Here is a 21,492-nt window from a genome sequence, read left to right on the forward strand (position 1 = left end):
ATCTTCCTTATTTTCTGCTGCTTCTCTCTCCCAGCACTTCCTGTGCAGCACTTCCTTCCTGCCATCTGGCAGGGGTAGAGACTCCTCCTCCTCCTTGCATAGAACAACACAGAGAAGAGACAAGTATATATAGCTTCCCTACACCCGCTAGGTGCCAAAGGCTTCTACAGTTTACACAAAACACAATATAATCAACTCCATTGATTTCTATGACCATCAGAGCTACTGTTCTATGGGTATCCGCTAACTGGGATTCAAGAGCATTATGGGACTCGAGTACCGTAAAATCAGTTACATGAGCAGCCTTTCATTTTTATTTTTGTGTACGACAAATGAGGCCTCATAAGTCTGCCATAAACAAGGCAACACAGCCACGTCTGAAAACAAAAACACAGAAAGGAAATGTTCTGTGTATCATCCACTTTGTTATTATATAATACTTTCTATTTAAGGGAAGATAAAGCTGATTTTTCCAACACAAACAGTGCAGGGCTGGGCTTACTAGTGCCCACACTCACAGCAATAGCTATAGATAGTGCCAAATTATACAGTGTTATATAACATGGTGCAGCATTAGAGAGGAGCAGAGTGAGAATAATTTGGTTTGGAAAGGCAAATCAGAACCTTTCGAGACAAGATGCAGGTTGTTTTGTTTATGTAGCCCCATTCATTTTAATTTTTCCTTTCAGATGTGTCTTTCACATCAGTTCCAGCTAGAGAGCAGCAGTGCACCTTATACACATCCCAGGCAGTGGCGTCTTTGTGTCACTTAATGAAAGCAGCAGCAGCTTCACTGATAAGAATCATCCACGTCAATGGGTCTGAATGGACAGAGGTTATGTTTCAAAATCATAACTGATCATAAAAGACTGCAATATTGCATGTGTTGCTGGGTCAGGATCTAGAACACAAGTCTTTTATGAAGAACTCCTTTACCAATGGAGGCAGAATTAGCTGAATGGATGAATCAACCTTCAGAGGCTCTGTCCATGTAGGCAATTTAGGACCCCTCAACCTCTACAGAAAAACACTCTCTCCTAGGGTCAAACAATCCTATTCAGGAGCTCACTGACTCAGGAGTGGTCAGCAGGCAACATAAGTGCAGTGTATTGAGGTTTAGAAATAATATCCTGTATGTCCTGTTCACATATAGTACACTGACGTTTACAAGGCAAATGGGGGATTGTGTGTGTTGTATTAAAACCTTAGCTCAAGGATTAAAATTCATAAAAACCCTTTTGTAAGTAATTATAATAATTAGCAACAATGCTCTTTTTGCTAATTTCTCCATCTGGAGTTGCTTCAGATATACGTACTTCAATTGATGCTATAGGACCTCTAGGTCTTGCAATGGGACTTTTTTCAATTTGTGATGTTAGATCTGCCCATCAATTGTAGCCATGTATGGGGCCCATGGGATGGCCCACAGTATGAGCGGATCATTAGCCCCCCCCATGAAATTATGGATGAGCCCAACATGGCTCATGGTGCAAAACCATGGAAAAATTTGTATAAATTTCATTGAATGCAACAAGCATTTTTTTTGCTGCCTTTTTTCTCGCACCAATGGGATTGTAGTCAATGGGTGTTTTCTCTCTTGATGTTCTCACACAAATATATTGTCAAATGCATTGGAGTCTATGGGGCAGATTTACTAAAGGGCGAATTGTCGCCATCGACCACTTCGCACACTTTGCCAGGTGCAAATTAGTTACCACTACGCTAATTCACTAAAATGCAAAGTTGCGTGCTGGGCGCGGAATGCTGTCAACTTCTCGCTAGCGATACTTCTTCAGTGCAAGCATTTCATAGCGAAGATTCAATAGCGTTCGTTTATGCCTAGCGAAAAGTTGCTAGTGATCTTACGCTTAATTTGAATAGGGCAGGTACATTAAAGTTGTATGGAAGTCTTTATTAGAGATGTTGGTGCAAATTGTCCAAGCAACTGTAATAAAGACAAAAGAAACATGTCAATGTCCCTGTGGATTGGATTTCTGGTGAATTTTCGCTAGCGACAGCCACTACGCCCTGTAGTAAATCTGCCTCTATGGGTGCTATATTTGCTTTTATTCTAACACCAAAAAAATGCCCCTCCATACAATATGTTCTATCATGGTCAGTCAACAATTTTATTAAATCATTGTATTATGATTGTATTATGATCTATATTTTTTGCACAAGTAGCACAGAAGTTATTGGGAACTGAATTTTTTAACTTGGCAATGGTATCTGGCATTTACTGTAGACTTGCTTCATAGAATGCATATTTTTATGATTGTGTGCGCTGAGAGTTATCCAGCCTATACGTTTTCCTTTGTGCTTCTCAGTCAGTAATAAAGAATACGTTGCTGGAATGGCTGAAAAGATCCTTGGATGTGGTCAGTGGGTAGCCTTCTTTTAAGGTGAGTAATGCAAAGTGTTGCAATGTGATGCCAGGAAAGGGTTAGCTCACCTCCATTATTTCTGTATGTAGGTCTGGGCTGTGTTTTCGTGCTCAGATTTCTGAACATTCATGTCAGCATTTTAATCCCCTGTCTCAAAATCCATGTAAAGCGATGCTCTCCTGTTTCCCCAGCTGCTGAGTGAATCACAGGGAGAAATCTGAGAGGGGAAAAGCCTCTGCAGTGGAGCCTTTGATAATAAAGGAAAATTACATCATGGAGGTTAAACAACCCATAGGTCACTAACATGAAGGTGAGAGCAGAAATGGAAAGGAAAATGGGTGAATGCATCAAGAAGATGCCCACACCTGGTTGTGTCAATAGTTGCAGCAGACTTGTGCCAAGCAAAAAACTTGGCAAATTGCAAACAGTGTTGCAAATGAGTAGTGATGAGCGAATGTCTTGTCTCGCTTCCCCGAAAAATTTGCGAAACGGCGAAAAATTTGTGAAATTTTGACAATTTTATGTGCGAGACAATTTTTACAAGCACAACTTTTTTGTCCAAATGCATTAAAGTCAATAGGTGGAAATTTGCCGCAAATCCATCTCCCCTCACTACAAATAAGACATCATCATCAATAGACAAATGTGGTGAAATCTCGTTATTGCAACCAATAATCATTGATTCTATTTCTTAACCATTTGAAATTGCTTTTAACGAGAACATCCCTCATAGATGCCAAAGCCCTTACTTTCACAAGCTGATACAGAAATATTATAAATCCATTAGGAAAAAAAACAGCATTTCCGTGATAAGATGTTGTAACCCCTCTTTAAACAAAAATACTGTCATTCTACAAACTCAGCTCCTCCAGTCACTGCATAGCCAATGGCACAAGCTTGTTAGAATTTTTGGTTTGCTTACTGACAAAACCAATATGCTATGGCTTTTATGGGTTTTTGCATGTCTATAAAGTGACTTGCTTTTTGTTGTGCAAAATCAACATTTCAGTCACATATTCAGACCTTTAGGTCTCCTGGCTGGCAGGAAAAGGAAGTCACAGAGACTGGCAAAAGAAGAAAGCCTGGCACAGAGAGCCGCATGGTGGACAGAGAAAGAGGCCAGAGAGCTGCTGGTGGGTCCAGAGAGCTGAGAGGCTGCACCAAAAGCATTCCTTTGGATCAGGCTTACACAGGGAAGCCACATACTGTGCCTGGAAAGACAGAGAGTGTCAGAGGAATCCAGACTGGAGGAACAAACAGCAGGAGATTCCTATCTGAGCATCCAAAGGGGCTGGTAATCGGACTGTATGACTGAATGTGCTGGATTCACCTAAAGAGAGCTCTAAAGTATCCAAAGAGGATTTGTGAGTATCCTGTTTAAAGGGACAGTACCCTAAAGAGCGCTGAAGATACGCAGACTGTGTATTAAAGGATATTAAAGCACTTTACCTCTTTTCTTAGTTAACTAGACATATATTAGTAAGTTAGTTAGTGAGGCCCTATTGCCACTGGTTAGGAGTGCTGCATGTATTAGGTGCCCATTTATTTTATATAAACCGTTATTTAGTTTAACCAATAGTGTGCATGTGTTATTACTGTATTCCTAGTGGGGCCAACCATAGGTGCATTCCCGGAGGCACTGCGCTAGTAAGTACCAGGTACCCAGTCTCTCCCAATACCACTGCGGAGTGGCTCAGGTTTGTCCTTTGTCATCAGGTAAGCGCCACACGTGGAGTGTAACACAGACAAAGGGGTGTCGAAAGGGTTAAATATATATATATATATATATATATATACAGTAAATGTATAGATATGTGTATCTATGTGCACTGGGGTTCACAACTTAATGGACTTTTGTATTTTTCATCCAAACTATAAAAGGGCACCTATATGAGCTCCTCATATAAGATTGCACAAAACACACACAAGGGATAATATAATGGTCAGAAGATTGCACAAAACACACACAAGGGATAATGTACTGTAATGGTCCGAAGGAAATGATTAGAAGAAACTAATTTGTTCATCCTGGTTCTTCTAATGTATGATCTGCAAATGTGCCAACTATTGCTGGGCTACAGGCACCTTGGACCTAGAGATAACTCCAGGGTTCCCAAAGTTGGTATCATCGATAGGCACACTAGACTTTCACCCAGTGAAACAGATGCAAACGCCGTCTGAACTAGAGATGCACCGAATCCAGGATTCAGTTCGGGATTTGGCCGGGATTTGGCCGGGATTCGTCCTTTTTCAGCAGAATTCGAATTCAGCCGAATCCTTGTGCCTGGCAGAACCAAATCCTAATCCTAATTTGCATAGGTAAATTAGGGGTGGGATGGGAAATCAGGTGACTTTTTGTCACAAAAGAAGGAAGTAAAATTTTTTTTTTTTTAACGGTTTCCTTTCCTGACCCTAATTTGAATATCGGTTTGGTATTCGGTGCATCCCTAGTTTGAACATGTGCTCCGGAAGTGATGCAACGCCCACTCTGAAAATGCAAATTAAAGTACAAGCATAACTGCAACTGTTTGAATGCATGGTGTGGATCTAGCAGACGTAGCATTGAGCATATCTGTAATTACACTGAAAAATGCTGCATTATAAGTAAAAAACATGGTTATTCCGTGATGCAAAATTACACTTTTCCATACGGTTTACTGGTCATTGCTATTATATTGTGTGCGCTGTTGTATTTTACAATCCATAAAATAATACCAGGAAATTTCTTTTCAGGGAAGCCCCATTTGTTATACAGAAACAACCCCTTTTTATTCTAAATGAATTCCAAGAAAAAACAATTCCCGATCCCAAGGTCAAGGGATGAATCTACAGACACGACACGCTCATATCAAGTCCTTTTTATTCTGCCGCCACAGAAATACCTTGTAAGGGGTCAGCTGATTACTGAATCACAATACATGATGTGACACATTGAAATACTACAACGTTTTTAAAGGGCACAGCAGGACAGACACAAATTACAATGCTCATATATAGGATTCAGGTCATTGCACTTACAACTGTAAACTTTATCTTTGTTTCTTTAAATATATTAATTTATACATACCTCTCCCTTCTTATGTAACATTTGTTCCCCGCCTCCCCTCACCCCCAACCTGGGTTGACCTCCTTAAGAATTGTTCTCCTGTTTGTATAAAAGAGAACAGCTCAATGAGACAAAAACATTTCCGAAATGTCTGATTGGTCTCAGCAAGTCAGCCACTATAATATCTTTACTCTCTCTCTCTCTACATGAATATATTATCTTTAAATCATTTTTATACACAAAAAAAAGCTTAAGGTTGGCAGATGTACTGATAAGACAGATGACACACCAGCACACATGGCCAATGGTTGTCATGCTGGAATTTTTTCTTTTTGTTCTTGCTTTACTTACAACACATGAACATTTACACACTGTACAACTATATACATTGATGGCTGACGAAAGAGCCATAGACAACAAAACTAAGACAGCCAGGAATTCAGATTCACCTCGGATGCACGTATCCCCGTCGTTATGCACATCATTGCCAACGGCTGCGTAGATGGTTTATTGCACCAACACGCTCATACATTTTCCAGTGGATGCTGGGTAACCCACATTTAACATGATAAATAACACCTTAGATGAATCAGCGATGCTCGGAGATTTGATCATTTTGCATAACAAGTATCTAATTCATGCACAGAACACTCAGCAAGGAAAGACACAAAACGCTCAACGGGTAAGACACATTCTCAGATGCTACATTCGTTGGAAGGTTAAAGGGAAAATCCGCTTGCATTTTTGTTTGCTCACATAAACGGTGATGATGAACTCGGTCGGGCTTGAATTGCTTTGCTGTAAATGGAAAAAGTCATTCGATTAAGCCTTGATATTTTGGAGGCCTATGTAATTGCCAAGGCTTTTAAAGCTCTTTATAAATAGCAAGTCCCATTAATGATATAGGTGCCTATGGTATGCAATAACTAGTATTTTTCTTTTTAAGGGATGACAAGATAAAAAAATAAAAGGTCCCAATGAAAATGCACAGTATACTATCCAGGATGCTAGATGGAGGTGATGGGGATTTTGTTTTGTTTGGAATGCCTTGGTCATAAATAATGAAGACGAAATTAAGACTGAAATGATAATAAACTGGCACAAATATCTATAATTAGAATTTGCCAACGTCCATATTTACCATACGTCTGTGTTGTCAAAGTTGGCCTAAGGAGCTAAGTAAGGCTGGACCTTTGGGACAAAAAAAGGATAGGCTTAACTAAGGGGTGAATCTGGTAGTATACAACTGAATAAGATTCATGGATTCACCCGGCATTTAGAGCTGACAGAAAAACACAGGTTCATAGACTAAGTGCTCTACCATTAATAATAGCCATACCGGTTCCCAAAAACCCATATCAGATCGGTCGACTCATCAGGTGTAGCTTGGCCTTCGTCCTTTATAACATCAAGTGCACAGATTGGCAAACAATACCAAATGAGGATATTACTGCAAAAAGTAAGTAAAAGTGAAGTCTGTCTAGCCAAAACCGGAATCAATTTCAATGAGATGAAACCGTGCAAGGTACAGGGGTAGCAAGCCATGCAGTAAGACAAACGACAATTTTTACAGGCTATATGGCTACTAGCCTTTGGCAAAGTATCTTAAAAGGAGTCAAACATGCCACTAACTCAGAAACATCATACACACGGGGTTAGATATAAACATATCAATTCAGTTTCCCAATAGAACATATTGAAAGAAATCTTTTATACATAACATTTAAATGTGAACTATGAACACAGTATTACCCACCCCGCCCCCAAAATTTGTATTTCATTGCATAGACAATTAGACATGATAATCGGTTGCTGCAACCTAAGGTGGATGGAAGCGCCAATGGATTAGACCAATGAGACTGTCAGATTTGAGCATGCTCAACAGGACAGGGAAGGCCCAATAAAAAGCGGACACAGGAGCAACTTCACAATAGTCATATAGTTCGAACAATGGATGACTTCTTCTGGACGTTTACATGCTTCAGAAGTAAGGAGACTTGCTCGTGAAGACCTTGTCATCTCTCTGAGCATGCCAGCTGGCAATGGCTTAGGACTTTAATTGCACAGTCTTTAGAAAAGGAGAGCTGAGGATGCCATGCTCCTCTCTGTCTCTCGCGTTATTTTGTGCTCTTTGTCTGTTCTCTATTGCTTCTAGAGATAACCTATGTGCTAATCCAACAGCAAAATCAAATCATAACATACCAAAAATAATGTAGTGTAAATACACTGGAGAGCAAAATAAAAATGAGGTATATGAGAAAATTAAAGTTGAATAGTTAAGGCTGTTTTAAAATGAAATAAAATGAAAAAGAAAAAAAAAGGGGGGGGGGATTTCCAGGAGATTAAAGAGACAGACATGAAAACTGCCATTCGTATGGCTAAATGATGGCTTACTTATAGCTGACAGACATGCCCGGCCAGGATTAATTTTGATTTATAAACCAAGCCAGTCAAAATACTGCCTTTCAGAGTCCTATGGCCTCATGTTTTAGTAGGATGAACAGTGTTAGGTCCTCATATCGAAGTTCTCTTTCCTTACAGACGCTTCGCGTCTAGGATTTGGTTTGTGTGGTTCCCCGTGCAGAGAGGGATTCCTTGGAAAATCACTATGTATCATTGGTCAGGAGTGGAATGTTATAGGAATAAAGGAGCATGCTGCTCAAGCCCTCTGAAGATTCGTAGTAGAGACTGTGGAAAAAAATCTGAAGATGAACCACATTTAAGTGCCAACCCCAGAACTCTGAGTATAAACTCAAGAAGGGAACATAAATACCCTGAATATACGTATATGGCATTAGAGATTAGTCGGCAGAAGATGACAATGGTATCCTCTTGTTTCTGAGGGGCCTTTGTTCATTTCATTTTTCTTTTCTTCCGGTTCATTCGGGAATCTTCCTAATTCTCTGTTGCCCCATCCAACGTTTGATCATCTTTAAAGATTCCCTAGTGCACTGAAAGTAAATTATCCTGTGGCTAACAAGTCAGTGCTTTCATGTTCCCTATGGAAGCCTGAAAACAAAATAGAAAAAGAAACTTATTTATAACATACAGGATATATTATACTATATAAAATTGCTAAGAGTGTTACTCAGTGTTAATATACTCTTGAGTGGTATGTCAATATTTTAGGTTTACAGAATTCTGTATCATGGTTTCAGTCCCAAACTTCTAAAGTAACTCAGAACAGGCCATACTAAGTAGGCAACTTATTGGCCTGTGTAGGTGGGCCTTCCTATCCCCATATTGGACAGGTTTGAAGATCTTGTTGGTGAGGACTGATGTCCTTTTCGTATGGGTCCTTGTGGGCCCACAGTATAATCGGATTGTTGGCCCCTGTGCCAATGATCAGGTCATTCTGATGTTGCCAAAATGGGCAAAGATCCGCTCGTTTGTCGACCTTGCTTGATAAATGGATCTTTATATGTTTAGCCAGGTTAAGCTCCCATCATGATTGATCTGTTTACTCAGCATCACTGACAATTACAGCTTCTGCTCCTGTATATGTAATTAATGAGCAGTGAACTATCACTCTGTGTCTCTCTCTCATACATATTGACATTTCATTAGGATATTCCTCCGTGGAAATAATTTATTGAAACCTGCTATTAATCTGAATTACAGGCACGCCAAGGTGTTTATGTTGCAGACGTAAAAGATGCAATATTAAACTTACAGCAAAAGCATCAGAATGCATACTAAATTTGGAGTGAGGAGTGGTTAAACGGCGATTCTGTTATCCAGAATGCTTGGGTCCAGGGGTTTTCTGGATAAGAGATCTTTCTGTAATCTGGAACACAATGCTTTATGGCTACTAAAAACACGAGGCAACATATGCAGCTTAGTTACTATGAAGAGCAAGGAGCCATTTTAATGTTATTAAAGAGGAAAAGCAAAGCAGATAGAAATAAAAAACATTTAAATAGTGAAATTTATTCCGTCATCATTAAAAATAGAAATATATTGTATGCCCCTATCATCCCATAGGACGATCGGAGGCATGCAATATATTTCCATTTTTAATAAAGACAGAATAAATTTCACTTTTTAAAAGTTTTTTGGTCTCTCTGGTGCTCCATCATTCGACTACTGTAGCATATATGGATGACTGCTGGGATCGCGGTAGATGTGAGGCACATGAGATGATCGTTTGGTGATCATCTCATTATTTTTCGTCTTGAATATATCCAGATAGAAATAAAGACTTGTTTGTTTATACAGGTATGGTATCTGTTATACGGAAACCTGTTATCCAGAAAGCTCTGAATTATTGAAAGGCCATCTCCCATAGACTCCATTTATACAATTTTTTTTAAAAAAGGAATTACTTTTTCTCTGTAAAAATAAAACAGTAGCTTGTACTTGATCCAAACTAAGATATAATTAATCTTTATTGAAAGCAAAACCAGCCTCTTTGGGTTATTTAATGTTTTCATTTACATAAATGTTCCATTATACTTTAGCAGTGGCATAACTATAAAGGAAGCAGAAACCAGACTGTGGGCTTTGCTTCGTCTATCGCTAATAAAAAAAAACCCTCCTCCCCAGCCACTCTCATATGGGTGAAGAAGGGGGACGCAAGTCAGGGGGGCAGTGGGTGGAGTCAGGTGGGATATAGCCGGTTTAGGATGCAGGACATGGGTGGGAAGTGGGGATGGGGATCAGAGTGCGCCGGACTGCTCTGAAGGTTTTTTTGCAGGGGGCCCGGCGCACTCTGGTTACGCCACTGGACTTAAGGTATGAAAATCCAAATTATGGAAAGATCTGATATCCAGAAAACCCCAGGTCCAGAGCTGTAAGAGTATAAGATACTATGCAAACTGGAATTCCAGTAATATGTTTCCAAATAATAGTCCTATATTTCTTTCTCAGTATATCTATGTTTGTACAGCAACTCCTATCTCCTTCACTTGATTTTCAGCTAGTAGAATCTGGTTGCTTACAGCCTGTTTTGTTGGTTGTGTAGGAGTGTAAGGTTTTCCTATGCCCCAGGGATATAGTTAGCCATCTAGGCTGGATCCTTTTTCCCAGAGGGAGTGGGAGTAGTTCCCAGAGGTGGAGGTGGAGGTAGACCTCAGTATAGGAACAAGAGTCAGATCAGAAACTGTAATAGGTCATTTTACGAGTGACAGCTAGGATTAGGAAAGTAAGTGAGCAGCTAAAGCTCCAACAAGGAGTTTAGTGAAGAGTTAGCACCCTGCGGTGACAAGGCCGTCAGGTTAGAGACTCAAGTGGTTAGGCTCAGGGATAGAGAGATCATTGGAGTGTGAGACCAGCTGTGAGAGTCACCTTCAGTGGGGATTGTGCACTAAAGGCAAGCAAGGAGACCCAATGAGAAAGCTGACTAACAAAGGATCAGACAGTAACCGCGAGTAATACATTTGTGTAAATGAGCTGCTGCCACAACTTGTTTGTGGAGTGTACCATCTGAGCATGCACCTTGAATATATGATTGACCATTGAGAAATGCACCCCCAGTTCAATAAATTGTTTGGCTGTTTGAAAGAACCACTGGCACCCAAAGTTATTTGATCAAGAGTTATTGCTGTGTGCTTATACCAGAGTGGTAATCACTTCCTCCATACCTTAAGTAGGGGCCCCACCTGAAGATATTTGAGAGTCGAATTATAGTGTGCCTACCGGGAGTTGCTGGAAGTTGGACCTCTTGCCCAGGTTCTAGAACCAGTGTGCAGTAACCCAAGGAAGGTAAAGGCAGACCCTGAACTATCCACCTGTTACAGTTGGAACCCTTCCCTGCAGTGCCAACTATGTATTTACATAATGCCTGTCTGTTCTTTATCATCTTATACTGGTCATGACAACAGAAGAATAGGCTATGTTAGATTTGGAAGATGGACCAGACTAACAGAAACACAAAAACAATGTATGTGGTTACTAAAGGATGTGCAGAGGTCTCTAACCCTAGTTGTGCCATAGAATAGGCAGCTTTTTAGCCAACAGGCTGAGAGACAGAACACAACATCCCTACTGAATGACACTGTGTGCAGACAAAGCTTAGCTGCAGGCCATCAGAGGCACAGAGTGGGATATGGAGAGAATCTGCTGTGAAGAACTAGAAATAACATTTGTGAGATGTTTTGCAGAATAAAATGCCCTTCAAGTCAACTGGCATTTAGTCAAGGAGCAGGCACTGAGCTAAACTGTATGCCCTGTGGTGCAGCAACATTATGATTTTATGGCATTAAAAGTACAATATCAATATAATGATAAATAGGAGTGTATTGCATTTACTAAGCTAAGCACTTGTTTTGGTTTGATGCCCCTAATGGGCACCAGTTTGGACTTTCTGTCACAGCAGAATGCATTGTGCAAAGGGCAAAAAGATTGCAGCCTTTTTTTTGCATGTCCTTATTACATGGTCAGTCATATGTAAGTTTCCATTGCCAGCACCGGGACACACATTTTTTATTTATTAGTGGAAACAGGGGAGGAATAGTTTTAAAAAATATATATCTATCTATTATCTAACTGTCTGACTGTCTGTCTGTCTATCTATCTATCTATCTATCTATCTACCTATCTATCTATCTATCTATCTATCTATCTTTCTATAGAAAGGTCATCAGGTCTTTAAAAAGTGAAAACTGTATATTCCAGGACATTATATATATATATATATATATATATATATATATATATATATATATATATATATATATATATATATATATATATATATATATATATATATATATATATACACTTAATCCAAGTCGGTTCAGCACACCTTCCAGTCAAGAATGACCCAGGTGCTACTCTCATCAGCAGTATACACAATCTCAGAAAGGCGAGGTGCACACCAGGAGCCTTTAAAGAGTTTAAAAATTTTTTCCTTTATTTAATACATCCTTTAAAAAAACAGGTCAACGTTTCGGTCTTTGCCTAAGACCTTTCTCAAGACCATACACACCTATATACACATATATATATTGCTAAGTAGTTGACAAAAGCACTTACTTTTATACCCAGAGTTCAGCGCTGCATTTTGGTTTCTCCATAAATTTTTCCATTCTGAAATCTTCACTCTAAGTGCAAGTGAAAAGAGGAAAAGTGGATATATATAAGGGAAGATGAGACGGAAAGCAAAAATGTTCAGGTGAGCAGCAAGTGTACTTGTTGCATCTGATGGAAGGCTAAACACAGTCTATGGCAGGGATCCCCAACCTTTTATTACCCGTGAGCCACATTCAAATGTATAAAAAGTTGGAGAGCAACATAAGCATGAAAAAAGTTCCAGGAGTGTCAAACAATAACTGGGATTGGCCCCTTGTTAGCCTCTATGGAATGGCAGCCTACAGGAGTCTCAGTTTCACAGTACACCTGGTTTTTATACAACCAAAACTTGCCTCCCAGCCTGGAATTCAAAAATAAACACCTGCTTTAAGGCCACTGGGAGTAAAATCCAAGGGGTTGGAGAGCAACATGTTACTTGTAAGATGCTGGTTGAGGGTCACTGCATTATGGGACATATGCAGTCAGTAAAACCACATCAGTTAAACCACAGTAATGTTTGCCTTCAATATTCTAAGGGCACTATAGCATAAATGGCAGTTGCTGTTTAGTTGATATAGGTTACACAGACTGAGCAAAAAGGTAGAAATTGTTAAAAATTATTTATGGTTCCTTAGTCAAGAGAGTCATTATAATATTCTGATGGAATATACTTTTAAACTGACAGCCATCAGGGGAACTTATTCCGTGTTATATATTTCTTCCTAATCTTCTCTCCTCTCATAACCAACTCTTTTTGTCTTTCTATACCTATTTTTTTTTTATTTCTTCTCTACTCTCCATTTGTATACTTCAGATCTTTACCAGTCCACCATTCCCAATCTCACAGATACATTTTTCCAATTTCTTTTCGCCTCTGCCTCTGTTCTGCTAAGACAGAACTCAAACTCACCGTGCAGGACTTTCTCACCAGAACGATGAAAATTTCTTGCCGAATGCAGACACAGCTACAAATGAAAAAAAAATAAAAAAACAAAAAGTTAAAATCACAAGCGATGCAAGGTGTTAATATTATGAATACTATTTTAGTCTAAGACCCTTAAGCATAAAGGGAATACAGTACATACAATATGGAGCGAAAGTCACATATTATGTAAGTAATTCCCAAGGCACATTTATAATGAAATAGAAAAGAAAAATCAGGAGCCAAACTAAGGAAAAGCTTTTCTAAAGATGAATTACTGGGATCCCATGACCATATATTAGGTTTGAAGAGTGAATATAGTGTGATATATTGAGCACATACTATTACCCAATGTTCAGTTTATTAACTGAGAGAATTTCATGCAGTCTCCCATAGAGAGGTATATTGGCTAGTCACTGCAATAATACATGTTTTATTAATTTCTCTAATGTGGAATAAACTAGCCATTTGTTGAGCCCATATACAGCTTCCATTTCAGCAGTAGACAAAGGGGGTTGGTATTCTTGGAATTTAAAAGGATTAGAGTTGTAGGATTCGCGATTAAAACACAGGATCTGTCTTTTCCCAACTTGCTTGTTTACATGTTATTGTATTATAGATATTTAGTTAGCCCAATTCACCAAGAGCCAGATGCAAGTGAAGGAGCGCTAAGTGCCAACACATAGTGGTTCCTACACCCTTTATGATATATTCTCTTACCATCTGTCAATTTGCCTGCTTGTTCAGCTGCACCTCCCGGGAGAATTTTGGAGAAGACGCTCTCCCCTTCTGAGCCTGGTTGTCCTGCAGCTGATCCAGTTGCTCCCATTGCTGCTGTTGGTGGTTTCTGACCAATTTTTATACCTAACACAGAATATTTTAAGGCTTATTAGCCCAGCAACTTCTTTTGGAAAATTTTAATACAAGGAAACACGTTAAAACTCTTTATACATAGAGTATTTGACCTGTGCCAAAGGAGGAGTTACTAAGTACTAACTAAAGCTGGCCATAGACGCAAAGATCCAATCATATGAATCCTCAATTCTTACGATTTTCTGACCATGTGTGGAGAGTCCCATGGAGATCGGTAATTTGGACAATCGGCCAGGTTAAAAGATTTCAGTCGGCTGGCGATAATATCTCTGCATGTATTGCCGATCTGACGATATCAGTGGGAGACTGTCACCAGCTTTTGTCGGACATAAACTTTCGTACGATTTCTGTCAGGGCAGAAATTTGCGAATTTCGGGCGAAATTCGCGAAACGGCGAAAAATTCGCAAAACGGCGCCGGCGTCTCGTTTTTGACGCCGGCGCCCGTTTTTGACGCCGGCGCCCGTTTTTTCGGAAATTTTTTTTTTGACGCCGGCGAATTTTTGCCGCGAATTTTCGCGGGCGTTTCGCAAATTTATTCGCTCGCGGCGAAACGCGCAAATTCGCCGCGAATTCGCGCCTGGCGAATAAATTCGCCCATCACTAGCCACAATGAATATTTTCTTTGTTCCTATGTTTTAGAGTTCTTGAAATATAAGTTAACTGTGCATTATCATTTGCAAATAAGCTATTTTATTAACACACTGATTCCTGCAGTAGTTTGTTTCAGCTGTGATAGGTGATGCATACTGTACATCAACAGGAAATCAGTTTAACTGGCTAAACATAAAGCACAAATTTAAATAGCTTAATACCAACCATACACCCTTTTAACAATTTAGACCCCTTACAGAAGCCCCTGCTGACCTGTTGGAGCGCCTTGCATTGAGGGTTGTGGTCCTCTCGCCTGTTGCGGCACAGGCTTTGCTGCGGTCTTTGAACTGTCCAGTGGCTCTGCTTTGGCCTACAAGGTAACATTGAAAAATATCAGTAAGGAACACAATGGTAGAAAAGCAGACAGATTCTATGTTTTTTAGCAAATGTTATCTAAATATCGGCATGTCCCTTATCACTCCGTTAAAACAAATCACTGTTAGACCTTCAGCTGGGATGAATGCTATAGTATGTTGTGCTTTTATATGCCTTGGAGCCAAGTTATATCAAAACAAAGCTTTGCACCACCTGATTATATAAAGACACATTCACAATGCCCCTTGCCTATGCAAAGTGCTGGAATAGGCCACAAGGTCTACTCTCCGTTCCAGTATTCAGAGGCCTGCGGACTCCACTTACAGATGCAGCCACTTTGGTTTGTCTGTTTGACACAGAATAACTAAACACAGATATCCCATTTATCTCATTTAACACAGAAAACTGTGTCACAACATCCCATCTAATTAAAGCATTCACCATTGTGAACAATGGTGCTTTGGTATGCTAATGAAAAGGTTAAATGCATTAAATGAGTTAAGATGACTTTAGATAACCCAGTTTCTTCAATTAACCCTGAGTCATGACGCATTTAACTCACAAATCCAAGTGGCTTCATCTGTAGAATGGAGTGTTAGGCCATGATTGATTCTAAAGAGAGAGCAAAGGGAGGAGGACGTCTTTTGTCTCCAGATGCTGCTCTCTGCACTGGGAATTGGATTTTTAATCCAGAGCTCTGTGCAGAGAGCAACAACCATGTTCTGTTAATTGAGCACTAATGGACACACTGTTGTGCCTCTTAGTGCTCTTGAACTTTCCCCCCCAGCTTCTAAATGACCCTGTTGACTTTCATTCATACTTCGTGGTGAAATGCCTCATGCCATAAATGAAGTGGTAGAAGAGAAATTGTCAGTCACATGCTGGTTCTGTACATTTATTCCAAACATACAAGCCAACTGCCAAAAATATGACACACTGGTATCAGTTCTGTCTGTATAAAACACTGGCATCAATGGTACAAATGTGTGTCAATTTGTACCAACATTTTACTCTATGCTGCCGCATCTGTTTAGTACAGTAGATGCCAAAGCTTTGTTGCAGTAATAGCCTATATATATAGAGAGAGATAGACCAAGCGAAAAGGACTGCACAATCATCTGAAAGATGGGTGCCAGTCTTTGTATTTACAAATAATCCCGTCGATGACGGCACTCCATAATCAGTCAGGCTTAAACAAGAGGTCAAATCATTCAGGTTTATTCAGGTTTATTTAGTGGTCCACTAAATAAAACCTGAATGATTTGACTTCTTGTTTAAGCCTGACTGATTATGGAGAGCCGTCATCGACAGGATTATATATAGAGATAGATAGACTATATATATATACAGTATATATACATATAAGCACCCAACACTTAAAATATTTATATAAAATATGAATGTCACCTCTTTTAATAGATAGCATAAAGCCTGTTTGTATTATTGTCAATAATACTCTTTTGTAATTGTACTTACTTGAACTGCTGATTGAGTAGCATTGGACTGCGGGGTCTGTTGAGGTTTCATCGCTTGCTGGGGTTGCTGTTGTTGTTGTTGTTGCAGTGGCTTTGAAGCAGGTTGCACTTGGGTTCCTAATTGTTGTTGTTGCTGCAGCTGTTGTGGCTGTGGTTGCTGTGGCTGCTGTTGCGTCTGTGTTCTGGTTGGTTGTTGGGAACCTTGCAGATGCTGGGACTGTTGGTGTGTGGTTTGATGTGTTGTAGCTTGATGAGGTGCTTGGTGAGTTTGATGAGCAGCGGGCTGTGATGTCCCAATGCCTTGCTGTCTGGACGTCTGCTGTGTTGGCTGCTGTTGTCTTTGCTGTTGCTGACCTGCTTGCTGCTGCTGCCTTGTTTGCTGTGACATTGGGTGATGTGGGTCAGTTTTTTGTTGTTGTGACAATTGTGGCTGCCTAACTGACTTCTGTGATTCTGAAGTATGATGATAACTAGATTGTGGTCTAGATTGGGAGACATAATCTGAAGAACTTGATGGATACCCTGATTGACCTCGTGTGTCTGACTTTTTGGAAGATGATGAAGGATGTGAATGTGGACGAGCATCCTGCCGTCCTTGGTCTCTGGGATGCTGTCCTTGGTCTCTGAGATGCTGTCCTTGGTCTCTGGGATGCTGTCCTTGGTCTCTGGGATACTGGCCTTGGTCTCTGGGTTGCTGTCCTTGATCTCTTGGATACTGTCCTTGGTCTCTGGGATGCTGTCCTTGGTCTCTGGGAAACTGTCCTTGGTCTCTGGGATACTGTCCTTGGTCTCTGGGATACTGTCCTTGGTCTCTGGGATGCTGTCCTTGGTCTCTGGGATACTGTCCTTGGTCTCTGGGATGCTGTCCTTGGTCTCTGGGATGCTGTTTAGATGATCGTCTAGGTTGTTCTTCAGGATGCCTGGAAGAAGAATGTCTACTAGACTCTCCATGATGTCTATGTTCTTTTGAAGAAGAGTGACGAGACTGAGAATAATCATCCTGCGACCATGTGTCTTCATCTGGGGGTTCATCATAATCATGGTAAGTATGTTTAACAGGCATTTTCTTCTGTGATGAGGAGTGGCTGCTGTAGTACCTTGATCTGTCAGACCGTGCCTCTCTTGGTTTATCAAACCAATCAGTTTCTTCCTGACCCAAATGATAGGCTTGAGAAACCAAAAACAAATCATGGTCAGCTAGACTGTGACCACCATTGTTAGAGGATATTGAAGCCATGCAACAAAATGTAAAGGAAGAATCTGACAACATGCAAGACCAGTCAAAGTGACACCACAGGACCATTACTTGACTTTCACAAAATAAAATATTTGGATAGCACTATGTGATTACACATATCAAACAATAAACACCATGAAACAGTTGAACAGCACCATGCTGACATATAAAAAAAGGAAAAATGAAAAGAAAAGGCACGTCAAGCTCAGGCAATGAGATATAGTTCAATGAACTGCATGCCACATGAAAATGAGGTAATCATCTCTAGCATGCTGAGACATCACCATTTGTACGCTTTACCTTCACTGTCCGATACAACACAGTGTGAGTCATCCATCATGTAATTATCTTCTTGCTTATATATATGGTTTCTTGGCACTTCCTTGATATGTTCTTGGACATCAGGCAGTGAATGACTAGAACAGAACTGTGGGCAACTATCAACAGGGGGTTGAGATATATGCCCACCTGATGAGCGGGACACACCCACAGACTTTCCTAGTGGGCTTACAGGACTTTCCTCTTCTGAAGCCTGTGTTCGCATTGGGGCTCGACCTCTGCCTTGATTCATGCTAAGAGTAGAAGGTTTTGAGTTTGACTTATGATACCTATCACTACTATCCCTTTCATAAGATTTGCTCCTGCTGCTTCCAGAGTCACGGTTTGACTTTTCCAACCCATAACTGGAAGCTGATCTAGATCGATTGCTGCTACCATATATTCTGTCATCTTCCTCCACCATATCCCTACTAGAAACTCCATAGTATTTTTGCTGTTCATATACATTTTTCTTTAAACCATATGTAATATCATCCTGTAGTTTTTTTGCTCTAGATGAGACAATACTGCTGCTAATTGATGTTGTAACTGGATAAGATGCAGCCAGGTCAGTTTCCACATCTTTTGCTTCCTCAATTGGAGAGAACTTGGAGATCTTTTGTTCCATTCCCTGTTTCCGGTGTTTGCTGCGCTTAGAGGACACTACAGCAGGGGCCAGGTTCTTTGATGAATGTTTCTGCATTCCTGTGGTGGGTCCATGTCTATCAAAACGCGTGGAGTGTCTGGGATCATTATCATAGTAGTAACTGCTACTACCAGAGTCACGGCCATTATTATCAGGACCCCTCTGATAGCTATTTTTACTTCTATAGTCAGAACTGTGATGGTCATACATATCCTCTTCCGATTCTTCCTCAGCTCTTGAATAACAACAGGGCTTACTTGAGCTTTCAATCTCATGATGGCCATTTTTGTCTTTCATGTGGCGTCCATTGTTAGTTTGTTGCAGTGACTGAGACAATGTTTCAACCTTTTGACTTTCAGTTGTAGGTGGATTCTGTTTGGTTAGTTCACTAATATCGTCAATCATCACATAATTACGGGGGATGTTTTGTTCAAGATTTGTATATAATGAATCAGACTGGTAACTATTTGATGGGTTCTCAGATCCACTGCCCCTTTCTGTTGGCCTCACATCTGGAGCTCTATATTGATCAAAGCTGCTTGCCACTGTAGTGCTACTGAAGGCACTATCTGGAGGAGCAGATGAGATAACTACTGTGGGATTTACAATGACCTCATAATTTGTGGGTACCTTATGCTCTAAATCCGCCAATGTTGTCTGCCTAGGTTTTTGATGAGTTGCATGACTGTCCTGTGTCTGAAAGCCTGAGTTAATGGGAGTTTGCAAAGGTGTCTGATTTGCATAGGTAGGTTGGGTTTGGTAGGGGTTTGGTGGTCGGAAACCAGTATGGTTCTGCAGTCCTGGACCTGACTGATAGCTTGTATTTTGAGAAATGTTGTGAGTCTGATATGAGCTTTGGGGAAGATAGCCAGATAACTGAGTCTGGAAAATATTTTGGGATGGACCATTAGTTGATACTGGATGTTGGGGTTGCTGAAAACGTGTCTGCTGAAGAGATGTAGATGCTGAAGTTACAGTTTGGCCTGCAGTGTATTGATAAGTGCTAGGAGTATAAGAAGAAGTAGTTGTTTGATGCAGCTGGGTAGTCTGGAAATCAGAATATTGAGGGGTGGTGCCAGTTCTATTTGAAAGCCCATTGGTATCATAGCCAGAAATTCGCATGTTGTTGAGCTCACTATCAGACATATAATTCCTGTTCTCACCTAAACACTTCATGTATGGAAAATCTCTTCTACCTACATCCTTGACGAAAATTTCCTTCCTTTGTGTAATGCCAAGTTCTAAATATTTTAGCTTGGCATCAATCTCCTTTTCCTCTTCTTCAAGTTCAGCTTGCTGCTTGCGGAGCTTTGTTGATTCTTGCTCTACAATCTTTAGGTCACGATCAATGGTTTTAAGGAAACCAACTTTAGGCATCTGAATTGCTTGACCTCCCATAATCTTCTGGGTGACATTGGGCATATATATTTGAGAATGAGCCTGACTGGTAGTTAAGGAAAGATGACCTTCATCAGGAGGAGGACTCGGAAGAGTTCGTTTCACTTTGCGTGTCAAAGTATTTGATTGGAAGGCTGTGATCTACAACAAATAAAAGAAAAGTACAGTCCTCCCAACAACAATATACAAAATTAATCTTAATCTCAAGGGGAAGACAGTCTTGTTTAAACCTTTACACATGAATATCATTTTTTTAAAAATTAAACGTGTTAGGTTGGCCAGTAAAAATTAGCACAGTTAGGAAAGTTACCAATACTTAATCAGCAGTCACTGATCTAGGGAGGTGGCCTCTTACTTTTGGATTTAGAAAGTATATTTATCATTCAATGAGATAAAACCGGAAGCTAACCTGTGAGGTTTTGCTTGTGTGTTTTTTCATGGATTTAGCTTTTTGACAGTTCCAATACCAGATGAGATAAGTACAAAAATGTACATTTTGGTCTAAATGATATACAGTAGGGGTATATTTATCAAAGAGTGAAGTTAATAATAGTGAAGTTCCGCCACTAGAGTGAAATTCCGCCACTCTCCATTCATTTCTATGGGATTTTTATAAGCGTATTTATCAAAGGGTGAACTTTCACCCATTGATAAATATGCCTTTCAAAATCCTAGAGAAATGAATTGAGAGCTGTGGAATTTCACTCTAGTGGCGGAACTTCACTCTTTGATAAATTTACCCCTTAGAAGGTAACTAAAAATAAACGTATATTTTGTTATTATATGCTCTATACATACAGTTGCTATAATATCTCCAATATCTAAACAATGGAAACAGCACATAGGAAGAATGTTGCCTGTCCCTCTAGAAAATGTTCCTAATCAAACTGACACAAAATCATTGATTGTTCTTGCTTCTAAATTTAGCAAGTGTTGAATAACAGTGGACTGGGCAGAAATTGAGATTTTATGTGACTGAATAAATCCAATTATAATCCAAATAAGTAGAAAGATATATTGCAAGTTACATGAAACAAAGAAACGTTGGCATGCACATCATTAAACGCAAGTTATGCAGATTAGACTACTCTTTTTTTCATCATATGAATTTAATAGGTGTTGTATTAAAACAGACACCTTTATAATAATAGATCCCCTATTTGCCCCATATATTGAGTCATATTCTCTGCAATATGAGAGAAAAGGTGCAACATT

General features: G+C 39.9%; 1 protein-coding gene across 1 annotated transcript in view; it reads right to left on the reverse strand.

Annotated features, from left to right (window-relative positions):
* Window positions 1–5,227: 5,227 nt before the first annotated feature.
* Window positions 5,228–21,492, reverse strand: part of LOC108713567 (protein bassoon-like) — a 191,920-nt gene continuing 175,655 nt past the window's right edge. The window contains exons 6-12 of the mRNA XM_041590758.1: window positions 18,216–20,418; window positions 16,680–17,845; window positions 15,102–15,198; window positions 14,084–14,227; window positions 13,352–13,406; window positions 12,406–12,473; window positions 5,228–8,439 (exon numbers count right to left, since the gene is read on the reverse strand). Coding sequence (XP_041446692.1) covers window positions 13,366–13,406; window positions 14,084–14,227; window positions 15,102–15,198; window positions 16,680–17,845; window positions 18,216–20,418 — 3,651 coding nt within the window. The 3' untranslated portion in view covers window positions 5,228–8,439; window positions 12,406–12,473; window positions 13,352–13,365. The remainder of the gene's footprint in view (window positions 8,440–12,405; window positions 12,474–13,351; window positions 13,407–14,083; window positions 14,228–15,101; window positions 15,199–16,679; window positions 17,846–18,215; window positions 20,419–21,492) is intronic.

Source organism: Xenopus laevis, chromosome 4L, assembly GCF_017654675.1.
Source record: "Xenopus laevis strain J_2021 chromosome 4L, Xenopus_laevis_v10.1, whole genome shotgun sequence".
Classification (NCBI taxonomy): Eukaryota; Metazoa; Chordata; class Amphibia; order Anura; family Pipidae; genus Xenopus; species Xenopus laevis.